We start from the raw sequence: 19,997 nt of genomic DNA, 5'->3' as shown, positions 1-19,997 counted from the left end.
TGCAGGGATGATGTGAGTATGCCTAAATTGAAAAAGCTATTACTTATAATTGATTCCAACGTTAGGCTCTCGGTCTCAGAACGTCTTGCAAAGCTGAGAATATCAATGTGTCAACAGGTTAATTATTTACTTTTAATATCTCAAAATAAGCTAATTTTTTAGTATTTAATTGATGAACTAAATAGTTTTTGTCTAATAAATTGCAGATGCAGTCTTTGGTGGAGAGCATCTTCTGATGCCTGTTTGTATTTGTAATAAATAAATTAAATGCTTGATTGCTTTTTCAAGTTGATATATTTGTCGCTTGTGATTTGTAAAACATATCTATTTTGTTGCGTTATGTATATTTACCTTTGGAATTAGCAGTAGTTTTATTTTCTTCTGTTCTTCAAGAATATAAATTACCTATCATAGCAAGTATCATATCATAGGATTGGACGCTACCACAAAATGACTTTTTATTTGTTAAAGAATTTTGTATTTTATTCTACAAAGTTTAGTTTCCCAATATAATTATTTAAGTATTCATATTTGTGACAATTAATATGTTTAATATGAGAAATAGATCAAAGTACTTTTTTAAAAAGCGAATGTATATATTTTTCTTCGTTATCACATGAAGTGCAAGTTATTGAATCTGATATTCTCAGGAAACAAAATGCTACATGCTTATTGAACTATGTGCCTCATTTACAACTTTATGTCCTCATAAATATATGTCAAGTTCTATCAGATCTAATCAATTTCAATCACTATATTATCATTGCAATCTCAGGTTTCTTGATGGAAATATAATCTGAAAAACCAACTCGCCGGTAGCTATTCAGATCTTGCATCTTTTATAGCTAAAAAATGAGGAATCATATGTACAAGTTGTCAATTTGCTCTTTGTAAAGAGCTGCAACTCTGTCTCTCTTGATTTTCATAGTTGGTGTTAGCAAGCCACTATCAATCTGCAGTAAATAAAAAGGTCTAAGTTACAGAAATCAACTGACATTAAACTCGAATCAAATATGGCCAAAGAGGTATCGCGATAAATGGTACCGTGAAAGGTTGATCAACAAGAAGGATAGGTCCAACTTGAAACGAGCACCCCGAAGTCCTGCATTTGTTAAATAAGAGGGGAGATGATTTTTATTCTAACGAGATTGAAAACAAAATATCAGGAAATTTCCATTTGCGAGGTAAAGAAATTTCCTGATATACGAGTGAATTGGTCAATGTAGAAGGTGTAAGTAAGTGCTTACCATTTTCGTAACTCATCGTGTAATAGGCCAACAGTTTTTTCTTTGCTAACTTCAGTGGTTTCAGAATCCACAACAGCTGATCTTTTAGCTGCTAACAGAACCTCTTCCTTGTTTGGTACAATTATAGCTCCAAGACGCCGTTGATCCTACATGTTATTGATGTCAAACTTATGAAACGTGAGAGAACATCTTAATTACGCGCTCAATAATAACAACTCACCTGGCCAATGACAACAATCTGCTGGATCAGACTACTCCCCATAGCAGCTTCTTCAATTTCTGATGGTTCAACATTCTCACCTAGTTTTTTTCACACAAGGTAAATACATATAACAAAGTTCAAAGCTGTGGATTGCAAAATTACTCATAGAATGAAACCCGTCTCTTTGCAGTTTACCAATAGAACATCATCTTCGAATAACAATCCACACAACAAAGGCTCTAATTCCAAAACACATTACTGACAGAACACCAGAACAACGACAAACTTAATGTTACTAGAGTAGTCCAAGAGCAGACACACCAGAAGTAATTATAGCTTACCAGTTGAAAGGACTATGGTATCCTTTGCACGGCCTTCAAGGACTATTGCACCCCCACAATTACGACTTCTCCCTATAGAGTGATCAGGCACAATCCACCCAAGATCACCAGTGTTCAGCCATCCGTTCTCATCAATAGCTTGTTTTGTTGCCACCGGATTCTAAAGAAAATTTACGAGATATTGATGGTTAATTAACACTGCAAGTAGAATTATGTTCCAGAGTAACACATACAGCTCAAAATGACTGCCAATGAAGGCAAAACATGCTTTTGATGTCTTTTATTATGACCAACATGTAACAAAGAAGCTCTTTTCCAAGTATTGCTGAAGGAAATTAATACTCCCCCTGTTTCAACGGATTCATGCACTTACCAAACATTTATTAAAATATCCATGTTACATTATACTGTATGTATCTAACATCATGCGTAAATGTTATGTCAGATAGAAAGGTGCTGCCTCCTCAAAAGGTTAAAACCGCCTAGGTAATGTCATAATCATATACAGTTCCGAGAAATAATTCAAATAAAATAAAGCAGTGTCACCCTAAAATAAAATGTAAAGAAAACTAATGATGCCTCGTCATAGATGTCCAAGGGAAGACAACAACATACCCAATGTAATCCCACAAGTGGGGTTTGGGAAGGTTAGAATGTACGCAGACCTTACCCCTACCTTTGTGGGGTAGAGAGGTTGTTTCTGATAGACCCTCGGTGTCCAAGGGAAGACAAAAAGAATATGTAATTTCTGATCAAGCAATTGCATTGCATTGGAATAACAGGTCTAACTAAGAGGAACTATAGAACTCATTAAGAAAAAAATGATGCACTAACCTTATAGTAGCCTTTCATTATTAGTGGCCCTCTAGCTTTGACAGTGCCTTTTGAGCCGGGAGGAAGGACCTCATCTGTTTCAGAATTTACAACTTTTACCTCTACATGCCGAATGGGACGACCAATTGAGCCAAGCACCTTCAGAGATCAACAAGGACTATGTTACATGATACCACATTCTGAAGTATGCACAGTTAAAGCAAAGTAACGATAGAAACTAGCCTACGAAAATGAAAAATACAAATTGCATTTTTGTGTGGTGAGAAGCAACAAATGTGCCATTATAAAACAATTTCACATGATGGTTGTGGTATTATGACATCTTCAATGGATACAACTCAATGGTACTGCTCTGCACCAATTTCATATAAGGCATCCCTATAAGAAACATCATTATCGAAGAAGTAGAATTCTTTTGGTTCCATATCTATAAGATACAATACTCACGTTACACGTAAGACTCCGTGCAGCAATCACAGGAGCTGACTCTGTCAAGCCATATCCATTCTGAATCTTTATGTCAATTGCCTACGAATTACCAAAATGTATGTAAGGAAAGATCACCAATCCAATTGCCTACTTACAATAGTTAAGACTACAGGAACTACTAACCTCAAAGAATTTGTCTACATGGGAAGAAAGACTACCGCCCCCACTTATGCCTGCCTGTAGAATGTAAAGGAAGGTAATCAATTAGTGTCTTCACAATCCAGCGGACCTAAGTCACGTTTGCCTTGCAGAATATAAGTATAACAAAACAGTAGCATGGTGTTTATGGAAAAGAATAGAATGTCGTTGTTAACAATGTGTGAAAAGATTTAAGCTTACAAGCATGCATTTGGGCAAACAACAGCATGAGTACATGTAAGCTACTACTGCAAGCTTTTCAAAATATTTCCGCTCACATTGTCGTGAGAAGAACATTCACCTCTCTCTTCAAATTTCTTATTTTACTTTCTTTTATTTAAAAACTTACTTTGTTTTTCTTTTGATGTTTTGAGATAGTGTTATACTCTTTAATTTTCTTGGGTTACACCCTTACTGCATCAGAAATTTCTTATTTCGGGGATACGTAATGTACCAAAATGTCACAAGTTTAACAATGACACATCCAACCTCAAAAGAGTTGCCTAAATCAGTCAACTGACGAGTGTCACAGACCATTATAAGGCCTACAACACAGGCATTTGTTGCTAGTTCAATAAGTCCTAAACTTCAAAGCTGCACAGGTAAGGAACATCACAAGTCACTAGCAGTTGCATATCAAACCTTTGAAATACCAATGCCTGAGTGTATTTTACTGTAAACAATTTTCTTGGCCAGCATATGTAATGGCAATAGTATAGCAGCAATAGTTCGAGCCCACAACCAGTCAAGCAATGATACAATATATGAAGGTTGCTTCATGTCCTTCGTTAAACATTTCCCCTGCATCACAGACCATGATGGAAAAGAGTAAATCATGATTAAATCAATGTAATCACTTGGGCGATAGATTATAATTATAACCAGAAGTACATCAAAAATCATTCCTCGAAACAAATTAATGACATACTTTCATAGTAAGAGATCATAGTTAACTGCAAACATAAACAAATGCGCAACTAGTGCAACAGAATCCCTAATAAAAATAATAACAACACTAGCAACAAAAATAAAAATGATAGAAAAATGAAAAACACAAGAAAAGAAACAGTGCAAGCTATCAATCCATTTTCTACACCCATCACATGTGCAGATCATAGCATCTAAAGTTCAAGAGTTCAATCTTCGGCATCCATTTTAACAAGTAACAGTTAAAAAGTCCCACTATACTTCTGAAGCACAAATGCAGTTAGAGAGGAACATGTATTATATGTGATCTTCCTTAACTAAGTGGTACAGCCCGGGGAAATTGTTGAGAGGTTGAGGTATTGACATAAATTCAGATAGACATGATCACAAATCTGTTTATAATTGCTAATCATGCTACAACAATGCTCATACGCTCAATATGCTTCAGTATTCAAGTTATATATTTTGGTTCCAAATATTGCACCGTAATTATATAATCTGAAGAGTAACTATTATTTCAAAATAAAAAATCTAAGAGTCCATGCCCACATACATCTAAGAACTCATTTTGTGAAAAGATGATAAGAATTTAGAAGCAGTGTTCTGAAAACAGATACTAACACAACTATTATAAAGTTGAGTATTCCTGAACAAAACTGTGCTTATTCACTATAATAATGGTGCATATAAGCTGAAAACTTAGTACAATAACATAAGGGATTAACCTCGTAAATCCTTTTCGCCTCCATGTAAGCCATACTGATCCTTAAAAATAATTGGGCAATGAGTTTACGAGCAGCAGAGTTTGAATTGATCTGCTTTAGAATTCCACTGTAAAGTTCATAATCGATTATTATCTAATAATATAGAATAACCAAAAAAAAGGATATCACAAGAAATGTTATTAAGCACAAATTTTTCTAACAATTTAAGCACAAGAAAATCAAAGGTATGAGAAGCTACGGATTATACCTGTATAATGTCTCATACACTAGAGGAACACTTATCAGGTAATGTGGCTGATAACGCCGCAAATCTTCCTACAACAGTAAGAAGGTTGCTGAGGCCGTGGTAATAAAGATTAATAATCGAAGTATAAATATATTTTAAGGGGGGAAAATACTGGGGCAGAGATCAGATCAATGTTTTAGACTCTTTCAGAACATGAGGGCAAAAAAGGGGCACAAATTGACTAAATAAGAAACCAATACAAAATGCACACACCTTCAAATTCTTTACGGTTGTGTACACTTGCTCCGTTCCATGTGTGAATATGAAATACTCGCAAGCACGTTCATATGCATGCCAAGGCGGAAGCATGCTTAAAAATCTGTCCCCAGGTACAGCAGGCACAATCTCCCACAAATTCAAAATCTAACAAAGAGAACAAAGGGGGTCAACAACTTTACTTACTCAAAAACTAGCAGTACAACATACTTATTGACACCACAGATACCTTTGGAATTTACAATGATACTAAAAGATGGAAAACCGGCCAAATAGAAGATCAATAAGAAAATACCAGCAACAGCAGAAACATTATTTTCTATGTAGAATGATAATATTACTGTTTTTTTAGTTTTAGTATTCACGCTGCTTTTGTGATGATTAGTTCCGACTGTACAACAATTCTTTCTGGTGACGTGTTAGTGACATTGTAACTCTATAATGTGATGTGCTGCCGGTACCACGCCTCTTTACAGTGATCGCTCTGGTAGAACCACGACTCTTTTTCGATCACTCTCGTGAAAACTTTTTTGATTACTCTAAGTTGTCAATTCAAGCAACGCTAATGATGTCCTAAAGATTTGTGCAATGTTACCTCTTCACGATTACGAAGTAAAGATCCATTTATATGCCGCAAGAAGCACCTCCTTTTCGCTACATAATTACCATCAACTTGAAAGAGAAAAGAATTTCATATTTTTCTTTTGGTGACTTTTCATTGTTCTAGCAACATTAAGACAATAAGCTCACTACTCAAGTATTAGTTTAGTGTTTCATGCATCTGAAATAAATAAACTCATGACGTTTCACCAACTTGAGTTTGAGAACTTCTGAAAGTTAAGAAAATTGTTAAATATCTGGTGAATATCCTCAATGATAATGTCATAGCTAAGAATTCAAAAATTAGGGTTCTTTCTTTAAAAAAAACTATATAAGGAGCCAGCTTAGTAGTAAACCTACAATTCAGCAAGAGTTTTTTTTCTCATTTCTTTCTCTCTCACAATACAAAACCTCACTTCTCAACCTAACTTTTTTCTCATTAACGTCTTTCCCCAAGGGTATTTTATTCGTTTTCTCAGAAAAAAATCACAAGAGTACAGAATCTATTAAAGCACTAATTTTAAGATGAGATAGTGCACAAGTTTAAAAAGAGATCGGTCCATCAGTCCTTTTTCCCAAATTTGTACCTCAAGTTAATACTATAGATTTTTTTCATATAGCCAAGACTAGAACAACAGGATAAAGGTAATAACACACAGATGAGCCTGCAATAGTGAAATCAATTAAAGAATTCTAAGCACTAGAGTAAATGTACAAGTGCAAACCTGGTGAAGCAAATTTTTATGCGTAAGCATGACACCTTTTGGATTACCGGTGGTTCCACTAGTATAAACAAGTGTAGCCACATCATCAGAGTTGATTGCTTCATATGAATATTGTTTCCCTAAAACAAATTTGTTAGCTACTGATATTCTCCCAATAGGAATTTGGAACTACATTATTGAAAAGTGCAACTTCATAATCGAAGACAAAATATAAAGACCACCAAACTGAACATCGCGTTGAGCATGTGACTTATAAACACATAACTGCTCAAAACATATAGGAATGCAAACTAGTTAGCATGCTCAAATGTTATGGAAGTTGTCACAGAAATAGAGAGGATAAAAAAAATCTGACAAGCTAAAAGGGAAGTAGAACAATCACATCGGGATAGATCACTTGACCAAAAGCTAGTCCTTATTAAAAAACTGGGATAAGGTACACTAGCCTATAAATTTTCATTTGTTGTTTTATTTCACTGGGCACAGAATCAAAACTCTAGAAGTAAAGTTCAGGATGACCTTTGCATAAACAGAAAAAGAAGCATAAAAGCCAAATTGTGATGATAGAATTAGCATGAGGTTCAGGATATTGATTTCCGTGCTGAAGTCTCTAAATTGAATCTACTAATAATTATTGTGTTTACACCAGGCAGGAGTTATCTTTTATCGTTAGTATCTCAGAGAGCTAACAGAAATAACATATACTGGGAAAGAGTCGGGAAGATGAACTTGCAACTTGAAGTAGAAAACTTTTTAGCACAATTCTGTTCTAACAAGATGATAAAGAAAAGCAGAACGAAAAGAACGAGCAAAAGTACTAGATTTATTCCAATGAAGGATAAAAAATCAAGGAAATTTTATTGTGTGAAGAAAAAAATAACCAATATATCATCTTAGGAAAACAATAATTAGTTTTAAGCAAGAAATATTTTTAAAAAAAATTAATGTAATTTAAATTATGTCTCTTACAGTAAATGTCTTACTGGCATCTTCAGAATCAAGTAGATCCACACGACTCTTGTGACCCAATTCTATAATCTCCTTATAAGTATATACAGGATATCCCTGCCTGGCATCTGTTACAAGGCTAGACTTCTCCCCCCAAAGTAAAATAACAAATCGTACAGCTGCATGGGAGCCAAAGGTGTCTGCAATCCGGTTGTACATCTCAGGATTGTCAATAGCAAGAGCGACACTGGCAAGACAATGATTAAAATGATAATGATAATAATCTTATCACAGTCAAAATGCATGCAGAAGAAAATTGTTTTGTTTTTGGGTTTAAGATGGATATTGTGGAGTACATCCGACAATACCTTCTTTTTATCTTTGGAGAAAAACATTTTATTATTAAAAACAATGCAAAATGAAAGATGAGAAAAAGAAACCTGAAATTACAGAATAAAAAGAGAAAGTAAAATACAGTGACAAATAGAAGTTCTTTAAGCTTGTTGCTGGCACACACAGCAGAGGTAGCTACTTCGTCAAACTGATCACAGCTGCTGGTGCAAACTAAACAACGAGAAACACATAATCCTACACTGTGTGCACAAAATTGCTTGCAAAAGTTTATGAATAGAAGTCAACCACATAAACTAGGTAATCCTCTAATCAGATAGAACAAATCTGGCCAACGTAATTGATCATGAAGGCATATTAAAGGCCATCAAGATGTCCATTTTATTTGTTTAGTTCATCAGCTTCAAAAATGTAACCGGTATCAACTACATGTCACTACACCGAACAAGACTTTCTTAAAAAATAAGCAAATATCGTGAAACTTGGATATGAACAGAAGACAAATGTCCAAACGATTTTATTTCTATGATATAATGAACTTTTAGGGAGATAGTGTGCTTTTGATGGTAGAGTTGTTATTCTAGATACAAAGAGTTACTTATACATGTTAAGGCAAAGACGTAACACCTATCATGCTGTCAAAACGAGGATATAATACCCATATGCCAATCTGTCAAGAGATCTTTCATTTAATATTGCAGTCAATAATAGTATCAACATGTTTGAAAAGGAGATGCAGGGAAAACAACTAATCAGGAAAAAGAAACGAGAAGAAAGACAGGTAGAACAAGTAACATGCTCACTGACAGGTTAATTAGAACAACCAACGAACACCTGCACTTACCTTTCAGAGTGGCTGTATAATTGCAATAGCTCTTGATCTGATGACCTTGAACCCCTTACAACATTGATAGCCCCACTTGCCATCATACCTAAAGAATATGACACTTTACAACAGAGCTTCCAAATAAATTGAACATAATCGAGGATTCAGGTAGAAGACTAGTAGTAAACAGTTTCGGTTCTTGTCTCTCCTGCTGGTAGTATTATTCTCGGTATTTGAATTACTTTACTATTTCTGTATTTTTCATTCTAGTTTTCTATTGCTACTTGTTGTTTCTCATGCCTTTGATTTCCAAAATTTTGTAGTTTCGACGACGGGAGCAGGAAACGGAAGAGAAAAAGGTAATGCATAAAAAGTAAAACGAAAGATTCACCATTTCTAGGATTTATGGATGGGATCAATTGATTTACCTTGATCTGCAACAAGCCATCGACATGAGTTATCAGCAAAGAGTGCAATTTTTTCATGTGGCTTTAGCCCAATAACTCTCAAGCCTTCGGAGAAATCCACAATTTCCTGATCAAGCTGCAATTTTTGACAATGCATTTAGAGAAAAAAAGGGAAGCTCATGCATATCAATGACAAGATGGATAGTCTCATCAAGTCACCAACAGTGATCCACTACACAAACTTGTGAAAGCAACTACCATTCTAATTTCTAGAGAAAGGCACTTAAAAATAGAAGTCATGGTTGACCTGTTTATAAGTCATGGTTGTAGGAGGATCATGATATGGGTCCACGACTGCTACACGATCACCAAATTTCTCTGCTGAAGTCCGCCAAATATCGGGAACGGTTCTCCACTCTGTCAAGGGAAACCCACCATTACCGGACAACAATTCACTTTCCAGAAAAGGCGAGCACTTCCTGATTTCCACTTCTGTAGTCTGGAACAATGATTCAATGAATCCCATAAATAAATACTTTATAGAAGCAGTGTTATCATAAGAGAAAGCGCAAATATAATTCTAAGGTCCTTTGGGGCTTTAAGCGGAAAGCACAAATAAAGCATGAGTTGTAATGAAAAAAGGCACAAATGGAGCAAAACTACAAATATGTATGTGTGAAACTGTGAATAGATAGGAACCATAGATCCTTGATGGAAAAGAATATATACCTCTTGTAAAGTTCAAATATCTTTAAAATCATCGTTTGTAGGATCAATAGTGTAAACAAAAGAGACGATATCTTGGACATAATTGACTCCTTACATCTATAAAAGGAATCAGTCCAGCACTTCGACAGATATAATCAGACCTGCTAGGTACTGCTCTAACTATCAATGAAATTACTGTACTTATATCAAAATATTATTGCAAGAACGATACATGAAATGCATCAGACACAAAACTGTAAGTTGGAGGCTAACTAAAGTTAGTTGGCATTAACAAAATTTCATTAAAACAGGAAAGAGGGTACTGAAATATTCATTCAAGAAATCTCAACTCCAAATGCACTTAATGCTGCTTATTGTACTTCCCAAGCTTAAGTCAATTACAGCAATTGTACTTTCAAAGCTGGACTCAGTTATAACAAATAGGAACAACATTGCACCATTAATATACAACAGTGATAATTGATCTCTCTGATGTGAGTCGCTTTCCTTTTTACGTACCAAAAAAATGACACATTTCTATACAAAGAAACTACTCCCTCCATCCCAATTTAAGTGCCTTACAGTTTGTCCCAAAAAGAGTGTCAGTTCCTATAAGTAAGTTTTTCAATTCTAACATAGTACATCAAAGACTTCACACATCTTTAATTTTAAACCATAAAAAAAATTAAAACCACAAGATTTAAAAGTTTCTCTTCATTTCTTAAACTGTGTGCCAACTCATTGGGACGAAGGGAGTAATTAAGTCTAAACTTCAAATTTTACCCCTAATGGCATATTTGTAATCAAACAAATGTCTATGACATGTTTTAGACCACGAGTTTCAAAAAAGATCCAATCTTTCTTAAACTACGTTCCAACTCATTGGGACGGAGGAAGTAATTAACTTTACACTTCAAATTTTACCCCTGATGACATACTCTAATTTGAGTCACACAAATCACAAGTTTCAAAAAAGATACAATCTTTATTAAACTACACGCCTAGTCAAAAACAGTCACATAACATGGGCACTGATTGAGTAAAATTCACAATTAAAAACTAAAAAATTTTACTCCAACAAAACACAGCAAAAGCATTAAACCAAAAGAAGCAAAAGGTATTCAAGAATCACCTTAGACTGACAGTGAACTCGACCAAGTTTTCGACTTTTCGAAACAAGAATTGTTACCAATTGCTGCTGAGACCAAAACTGGCTAACCCCATGTCTTCCCCAACATGGGGTAGCAAAAAAATTGGATTTTAAACTCATTGTAGTAGTAATCATCACTGCTAATCTAAATTTTTCTTGAAAACGATAAATCTTTAAGAGTATTAATGGTGAGAAGAAAGAGTCAAGAAGTAGAAATTGGGTAAGAAAAAAAGCAGCATTGAAATATACGGAAAAAAAGAATCAAATGGCCGGAATTAACAGCTGAAGGACATTTAAAGAATTTAATTTACTAGTGTTGACAAAAAGACTCCATAAAAGTTGAAGGATTGAGACATTTTAAGAATTTCATTTACGAGCTGCTCCACGTACATGTGAATCACATTAGATATATATATCTAATATATTAGATGCACGAAGAGAGGCAATAGTCAGATAAACGCTAAACACATTTAACATTAAATACATGTATCTAATACATTAGATGCACGAAGAGAGGCAATAGTCAGATACACGCTAAATACATTTAGATATAGTATATCTAGAACATATCTGGATGCGTCAGATACATATATCCGAAGTTCAAAATTTGATAAAATTCGTAATATTACAAACTAATATGAGTCTAAATAATTAGCTTTTTAAAACTTATATAATTTCTATAAGTTACAATAAATAATTCAAATAATAAAATTAACATCGAATAATTTAGATATGAAACTCGGAAAAAACGAACTTTATGAGTGGTGACAAAGAGTGTGTGTTAGGTTGAATACTAGTACTACTTTATTGGTGTGTTAGCTGACAAGTGACAACTACAACCAACCTATAGCCACCTTTTTGGTTAAAAAATAATAAGTGTTCCTACCCGTCGGATTTATGTTGGCATAAATGAAATTTGGGCACTCAACTAAGTTTTAATTATTATTTCTTCAGTCTTGTTTGATTTGGCATCATATAATATATAATATAGTAATATTTTTAAAAGAATTAGTCTAAAACAGTTTTTAAATTTTTTATGGTTGTAAATCATTTTATTAAGTGTTAAAGAAGAATTTTAAAATTAAATTATAATAAAGTGATATTCTTTTTGATACATATTTTAAAAAATAGGGATAAGGGTCTGAAAAATACCCCAACTTTGGTCGAATTTGCTGTTGCGATACTAAACTTTCATAAGGACCCATTACCTCCCTAGACTATTTAATACCATATTTTTTACCCCCTGAACTATTTAATAGTATATTTTAAAGGTATATATGTCCCGACGTGGACACATTACTATTTATAATTTTGTATTATTTTTTATGTCCACGGGGCAAATATATATGTTTAAAATACGGTATTAAATAGTCTAGGGAGGTAATAGGTTCTCATGAAAGTTTAGTATTGCAACAGCAAATCCAACCAAAGTTAGGATATTTTTCAGACCCTTATCCCAAAAAAATAGTATCACATAAAATGAGATAAAGATAGTATAATATTTTTAATATCTTTTAAATATTAAAATTGTTAATTATTGTAGTTTCTACCTACATAGCTTGGCACAACAAATTTTGTTATTTTGCTATTGTATACCGCATAAATTATATACAAATTAGTTATTTAAACATTACATTATATATGATTTAAATTACAAACAAATATTAATATATGAGCAATAGTTTATATTTAATAAAAGCTATAAGGTAATACCTACTCTTTATCTAAAAAAATAAGGGATAAGGGTCTGAAAAATATCTCAACTTTGACCGAAATTGCTGTTACGATACTAAACTTTAATGAGGACCTATTACCCCCAGACTATTTAATACCGTAATTTTTACCCCCCTGAACTATTTAATAGTGTATTTTAAAGGTATATATGTGCTCACGTGGACACATTACTATTTATAATTATGTATTATTTTTTATGTCCACGTGGACACATATATGCCTTTAAAATACACTATTAAATAGTACAAGGGGGTAAAAGGTCTTTTCCAAAGTTTGATATCGTAACATCAATTTTGATCAAAGTTCGAATATATTTCAGAGTCTTATCCCAAAAAATAATACCTACTCTTTATCTAAAAACTTATGGAAACATCTCAATTTTTTTTTAAACACTTCTTTTAAAAAAATACTTAAATTTTTCATAAGCTTTGGCCAAACATTATAAGTATCCAATGCGTAGAAGAATATATCTAAATAGAAATGCGTGCCAATTTTGTACATATTACTACTGCCAATAGAGGATAGAGTGAATATTTGTATTTTGTTTAGAATTATTTAATAGAAAAATAGGGGCATGCATGTGGTGGGTGCATTTTTTTTAATTATAAAATTAATACTATTTAATTATAAAAATTTCAAATTTTAACTTGAAGACAAATTTCAAAATTTTAAAACTCAATTTTATCTTCCAACTCCAAGTTAGAAAAGTGCTTCAAACATGAGAAAAATATTGTTTGGCATATATGGAAGTTTAGAAATGCTTAGAGTTTTAATAGTGAATTAACCGACTCTTCAAATATAGTAACAAAAGCTTTATTTGAATATAATAAATGTCTTGATTCTTGATAATACTTGCAAGGTTCAAGAGAATTATGAAAATCAACTAAGAATACCCAAAGATGAAATTTGTTTTTTTTCTGGTGTAGATAAGTTGAATCAAAGAAGGCAAACATGATTTGTTTGCTATGAATAACAAGGGTGTTTTGCTCATATTCTCGATTTAATTTGTTGGAAAGACTATGATTGCTTAAAGCATTTGCGATAGTAAAATCTATGGAAAAAGCGATACAACATGGATGGAGGAAACCCTATGTCCTCTCCGATGCAAAAGGTATAGTAGATATATTTTGGATGAAAAAAATCATTACTTAGATGCTGCAAATACTTACTAAAGGCTTAAAGAGTCTATTGGGCTTGGGCCCAGTAAATCCAAAACAATATGGGCTATGGACTAAATAACTTCCCCCTTTTTTTACCAATTTGGGGGTGGAGGATTGCACATATAGCCAATTTTAGGACATCATTTAAGATAGAACCGAAGTACTTAAATTCTTACAAGTTTAGCCACTTTAAAATAAATTTCAAACACACGAATCTAAATTTTTATAAAGTTCAAACGTATGCGTCTAAAGTTTAGTTCGTCAAAGACTAACTTCATAAACATCTCAAGTTCGGGCTATCAGAAATTACCTTATTGATTAAAATATTGTAAAAAAAAAAATCCGAATATTTGGTTACGTTGTATTGATTAAAAAAAAAGACAAATAAATAATTTAATTAATAAAACTTCTAATTTTTAATCGTATTCAATCATACAAGAAACAGAACTAACATGATTAATCTAACATGCCAAATAAAAAAATAATTCTTTTTATAGTTTATCCCCAACATATTTACGTGTCGTTTTTGCCGTCCAATAAATTCTTAAATATATAGTTTAATCACCCATCATTAAATTAAAAAGAAAAACAACAATATATGATGGTACGGCTTAAATATATTTGAATCAACTTCATTCTTATCGCATTATGATGAGACAAATAAGATTTTTTTACTTTTAATTAAAAAAATTATGTTTGAATTTGAGTAAGACAAATCTATTTTTTAAAAATGAATGTAATTATATTTGAATTAATCGAATGCGGATATTGATAGGAAGAAAAAAAACACACATACATGATGACTTTCCCTTAACCCTTGAATCATGGCTCTTGTCTTGCTATTATAAACATTATAATTATAATTTATGGCCATTATTAACTAGCAGAGACAAAGATATTGACATGTGCATTAGTATAAGGATTAGTGGTTGCCAACAAATTCAAGATTAATCATCTATTTTGACCTTCGTACATGTTCTGCATGCTAATCCTCCACGTGTCATGTCATGATTAATATGACATTTTATGCAAAAATAAATAAATAGATAAATCATGGTGTGCCATCTGGTACAAATGAAGTCATTTTTGAAAAAAATATGACATTTTCTTTTGGTGTTTGGTTACCAAAAATTGAGAAAATAATTTCCTATAAATGAATCACGGAAGTCATTTTTTCATAGAACTATCTTGACTTATTATTTTATATTATTTGCTTCAATTATCATTTAGATATTTTTATTAATTTATAGTACTCATAATTTTCATTAAAACACTCTTTGATTTATTATTAAATTTAATTTTAAGTATATTGAAAAATATTTTTTACTCATCAACCAAACATCCTAGAATGAATTTCGAGCAGTATTTTATGTAAATAATTACTTTCATTGTATCAAACATACACGCTATAATGTGTAGTATTATTATTTTTCTTTTCTTCAAAAGTTATGTGACTACCTCTTAAGAAATGATTTTTCATTTGATGTGTGGTGGTCATATTGAGATTAGAGATTCAACATATTCATCCCTCTACCTAAAAGGGATGGAGTGATTCGACTGAAAGGAGCTGCTTTTAGTCTTTTCTAACATTTAGATTGAACATATATCAATCAAGAATGAACTTTGTATCCGCCCCCTCCAAATATTTTTCAAAATTGGATGTTCTCTCCGACATGTAATTTACTCCAAAAGGAGTTCGAATAAACCCCTAGCTCCAAGCTAATTCCGCGTCTGATTAAATCAATAGCCAAAATAGATGACAAAGAGGGGGTGGGGGAGGGGGATGGGGCAACAAGAAGATGATAGTTCAATTAGATGAACATATTGTGTCTTGTTAATCTTTAAAATTAATTGTCATTACAAAAAAAAAAAAAAAAAACTACAAACTAATACCATGTCATTTCAAGAAATATAATTTTTTTATACTATGGTTGGTTTAAAACTTTAAACATGTCAATTTCTAACAAAACCAACCTACTATGATTTGGCATAAAGGTCCCCACTACATGTGCACCACAACTTGACATAAATTATTATAGCAAAATAAATAAAATAGTTTACTTACATATATTCTCTCTCATTCCCATGTGAAATATGACTTCAAACTAATAAAACTTCTTCAATTATACTAATACTTTTTTCTTCAAAAAAAAAAAAAGAAACCAATCAAGAAAAACAGCTAAAAGATAGGCTACTGACAGCATAGATCCAGCAAAAATTTGTTTCAACATGACAAATCTTTGTGGTTTTGAAAAATCATTTATTTACAAAAGTCCACAGTTCTCTTGCAGCCTGGCAATATAGAGTACATATGTATTCCAAGCACGCTTGAACTTTTCAAAAATGTCTTGACAAATGCGTGTCAAATCCTTCAAAAATACACAAGGATCCTTACACTGGTGCGGCAACATTAAGAGTGTCAAACAAATAAAATCTTGGAGAAGTACTACATAAAGTAAGAATATTCAACTTCATGTTTGGAGGGGGAAGCTCGAAATTTGATTTACATTAACAATGTAATATGAAAGAATTTGTTACAATTTTCTGTTGTCTCCAAAAAGGCAAAAGAAAAATGTGACATTCACCTGACTTTACAACTGTTATCACACACCTTACATCAAGACTATATTAACTTAATATGTAATCACATAAAAAGTAATGACATTGACAATAAGAAACCAATTAATCAAATGAATATTGGCATACTCTATGTTGATCCACAAAGGATTAAAACCGCGCGAGGTGTGGCATGGCATGGCTTGAACTGTTGTCAAATTTTTTGCATATCATCTGCAATCTGTTGAACTGAAAGTATCTGCGAATCCGGAAGGTTTTGAGGGTATGCTCGACTGCGAGTGACTGATTGAGAAGTCATCGAACATTCTTGAAGTTCCTTCATCAGCTTGCCACCTTTGAAGGGCTTGGGGAAGGCTCATGTCGAGGTCAATAATGCCATAGCCGTCATCATCTTCACTTGTTGTAGGCTTCCACTGCTCTACAAGGGGACCAAGGACATTAACAGCATGTCCCATATCAGGTCGCTGAAAAGGTTCCCGAGCAGTGCAATGGCCAGCTAACTCGGAAACCTTGGAGATGCTTTCATATGTTTCATCATCAGGATCAAGTGTCGAGTCAATAGCCTTTCGGAGGTTTTCTTTGTTGATAAGGACTCTGCGGAACCATGTAACCAAATGAGACCTCTCATCTGGCATTGTTTCATCTAACGCTTTTCTACCAGTAATGATCTCCATCAAAACAACGCCAAAGGCGTAAACATCTACTTTGGTTGTGACTCGTCCAGTAGCTGTAACAAAGAGGAGATGTAATAGGATAATTATTCAGATGCTGATCCACACGAAATGGAAACTTATCTTTTATAATAGTAGTATATAGTTCATGAGTTCGATAAAAATTGCAAAGCAGCATTTACGCATGGAGATTGCCTCTACATTATATGCCAAATGTCTTTAAATGTAATGAAGACAACAATGCCTAGCAATGCAGATGATCGAATAATTTCAAAATTTGCTAAAATCTGAAGTTTACAGCTAGGGGCATACAAATCAGTTCTCAGTTAAAGAAAGACGTAATGATACAAGGAGTAGAAATGCTTACCCGCGTATTCAGGTGCAAGATAGCCAAAAGTTCCAGCCAAACGTGTCTCCACAGAGTATTTTCCATCAGGGGCATTTCTAACCAAACCAAAATCTGCAACCTTGGCTCTCATGTCGTCTCCGAGAAGGATGTTTAACGGTTTTAAATCTCTATGAATGAAACTTTGTTGTGCCAAGCTATGAAGGTATTCGACCCCTCTTGCCACATCCAATGCTATCGTTACCCTTTGCTTCCAAGTAAGAGGTTTGTAGCCTAATTCTTGCCATTCAAACAAATGCTGACTCAAAGTTCCTTGCGGCATATACTCGTACACCAAAAGTCTCTCATTTCCATTAACACATGAACCAAGTAGAGCAACCAAATGCCTATGTCTGACTTTGGTAAGGACCGCAATTTCTGCTTGGAACTCGTTCATTCCTTTGGTACCCATTGCCCCAGATTCCATCCTCTTCACCGCGATTTTAGTCCCATCGTGTAGTTCACCCTTATAAACAACTCCAAACCCTCCTCTCCCCAAGATATTTTCTTCACTGAAGTTGTTCGTCACTTGTCGAAGGACCTGGATGGAAATGGCCACGTTTCCATTTTCAAAAACTGGTATCTCACTATGATCGCCACTGCTCTGACTCTGTAACTCACTGGTGCCACCAGTATATCCATTCGAACCACCCACGACACTTGGGAGACTAGGCTTAACCATTTCATTGCTTTTCTCTGGAGTCTCAACCCTTCCAAATCTCTTATGGTGTCTCTTCATGTAACATTTGTAAGACACAAACAACACTACTAAAACAAAAAGAACAACTGCTATAACAACACCAACAATCATTCCAACTGAAGGCCCTTTCGAACCACCAGATGAACTTCCACCTCGACCACTGGAATTCGATCCAGAACCATCCGAACCACTTCCCCCACCATCACCACCAGTAGTTATATTTGTCCCGAGAAACAAGTTACCAGTATGAGTAAACTTCACCCTAGGTGGAAACAATGGTATAGGTCCAGACAAATTATTATTAGACACATCAAGAACTTGTAAACTAGGCAAAGTTGTCAACCTCTCCGGGATCGTACCAGTAAGATTATTATCATTCAAAAACAAGCTCCTCAATGAAGTCAAATTCGCAAAAGCAGGTGAAATAGTACCCGAAAATCCCCTCTTACCTAAGGTAACAACAGCTACATTCTTCCCTGTTGTATCACAACTTATAAAACTCCAACTATTGCAAGCATCATTCCCTTTCCAAGACTCAGCCAAAGACAATGGATATCCAAAACCACCAGCCACATCAAGAAGTGTAGTGACCTGTGGATCACACGGTCCCGGAGTGTCCTTACAGAAACTATTAGTAGTTTCAAGTTTAACCTCAACCCCATCTTTAAACTGAGGTATTGGACCCTGCAACCTGTTGTTCTGTAAAGTAATATTCAACAATTTGGGAAGAGACATCACAGACTCAGGAACAATACCAGTAAACTGATTGTCCCTCAACTGCAAATCAAATATATTCTCACATTTTGACAAATCAGGAATACTACCAGTAAAAGAATTAGCATGTAACCAAACTTGAGACAATTGTGTCATACTTCCAATCACATCAATACTACCTGATAACCCTTTAACTTGATTATTCAACCAAAGATTCATAATTTCAGAACCACCAAAAGAAGCAGGCAAAGAACCAGTAAGATTATTATAAGACAATCTTAAATTCTGTAAATTAGGAAAAACATCAAAGAAATCAGGAATGACACCAACAATACTAGCATTACTAGCATATAAAGATCCCAAATTTGTACTTTCAGTTAAATAAATAGGGATTTGCCAAGGAGAGAGTCTCCCATTTTCACTAATGCTTAAAGTTACCAAATTGGGAACCCCCAAAAGGAAATCTTGAGGAACAGAAGTGAATTGGTTATTGTCCAAGAAAAGTTCAGCTAATTTTGACATGTTGGCAAAAGAAGGTAAGGGGCCAGAAAGTTTGTTTTTTTGAAGAGAAAGGGTTTTAAGATTGGAAAGTTGAGTAATTTCAGAAGGTAAAGAACCAGAAACAGATTGAGAATCAAGATTAATTGAAGTTACAGTAGCTGAAGACTTGTCACAAATGACATTAGTCCAAGAACAGAAAGGCTTAGAAGTTGACCAACCAGAAGGAGTTGGAGAAAGAGCTGCAAGAAGCTTGGACATAACATCAGCATCATCTGAGAAGGTGAAAGAAAGGGAAGTGAAGAAAATGAGAAGGTGGAGGAGGAGGTAGTGGTGGTGGTGGAAAGCCATTGATTGTAAGGGGCTGTGGTGGAGATGTTAGGGTGGTGGGTGCATAAATAAGGAAGAATGGAGATGTGGGGTGGGGGTGTTGGGGTT

General features: G+C 34.0%; 2 protein-coding genes across 2 annotated transcripts; both read right to left on the bottom strand.

Moving 5' to 3' along the window:
• Window positions 1-595: 595 nt before the first annotated feature.
• Window positions 596-11,409, bottom strand: LOC102586347 (probable acyl-activating enzyme 16, chloroplastic). Its single transcript, XM_006360899.2, has 18 exons — window positions 11,103-11,409; window positions 9,570-9,761; window positions 9,284-9,398; window positions 8,874-8,961; window positions 7,714-7,925; window positions 6,731-6,849; window positions 5,403-5,552; window positions 5,151-5,218; window positions 4,904-5,009; window positions 3,894-4,052; window positions 3,237-3,290; window positions 3,072-3,152; window positions 2,625-2,762; window positions 1,791-1,950; window positions 1,468-1,547; window positions 1,248-1,393; window positions 1,045-1,102; window positions 596-953 (listed from the first exon to the last, which is right to left on the bottom strand). Exons 1-18 carry the CDS (start codon window positions 11,253-11,255, stop codon window positions 861-863), a joined length of 2,172 nt encoding a protein of 723 aa, XP_006360961.2. The 5' UTR covers window positions 11,256-11,409; the 3' UTR covers window positions 596-860.
• A 5,095-nt stretch (window positions 11,410-16,504) lies between these two features.
• LOC102599434 (receptor-like kinase TMK4) lies at window positions 16,505-19,991 on the bottom strand. The gene is made up of 2 exons (XM_006360856.2): window positions 17,630-19,991; window positions 16,505-17,318 (listed from the first exon to the last, which is right to left on the bottom strand). The coding sequence occupies exons 1-2, from the start codon at window positions 19,908-19,910 to the stop codon at window positions 16,801-16,803; spliced, it is 2,799 nt and encodes a 932-aa protein (XP_006360918.1). The 5' UTR covers window positions 19,911-19,991; the 3' UTR covers window positions 16,505-16,800.
• Between the last annotated feature and the right edge of the window lie 6 nt (window positions 19,992-19,997).

Source organism: Solanum tuberosum, unplaced genomic scaffold, assembly GCF_000226075.1.
Source record: "Solanum tuberosum cultivar DM 1-3 516 R44 unplaced genomic scaffold, SolTub_3.0 scf00339, whole genome shotgun sequence".
Classification (NCBI taxonomy): domain Eukaryota; kingdom Viridiplantae; phylum Streptophyta; class Magnoliopsida; order Solanales; family Solanaceae; genus Solanum; species Solanum tuberosum.
The sequence above is the reverse complement of the archived record's forward strand: the minus strand, read 5'-3'. Positions and strand labels throughout refer to the sequence as shown.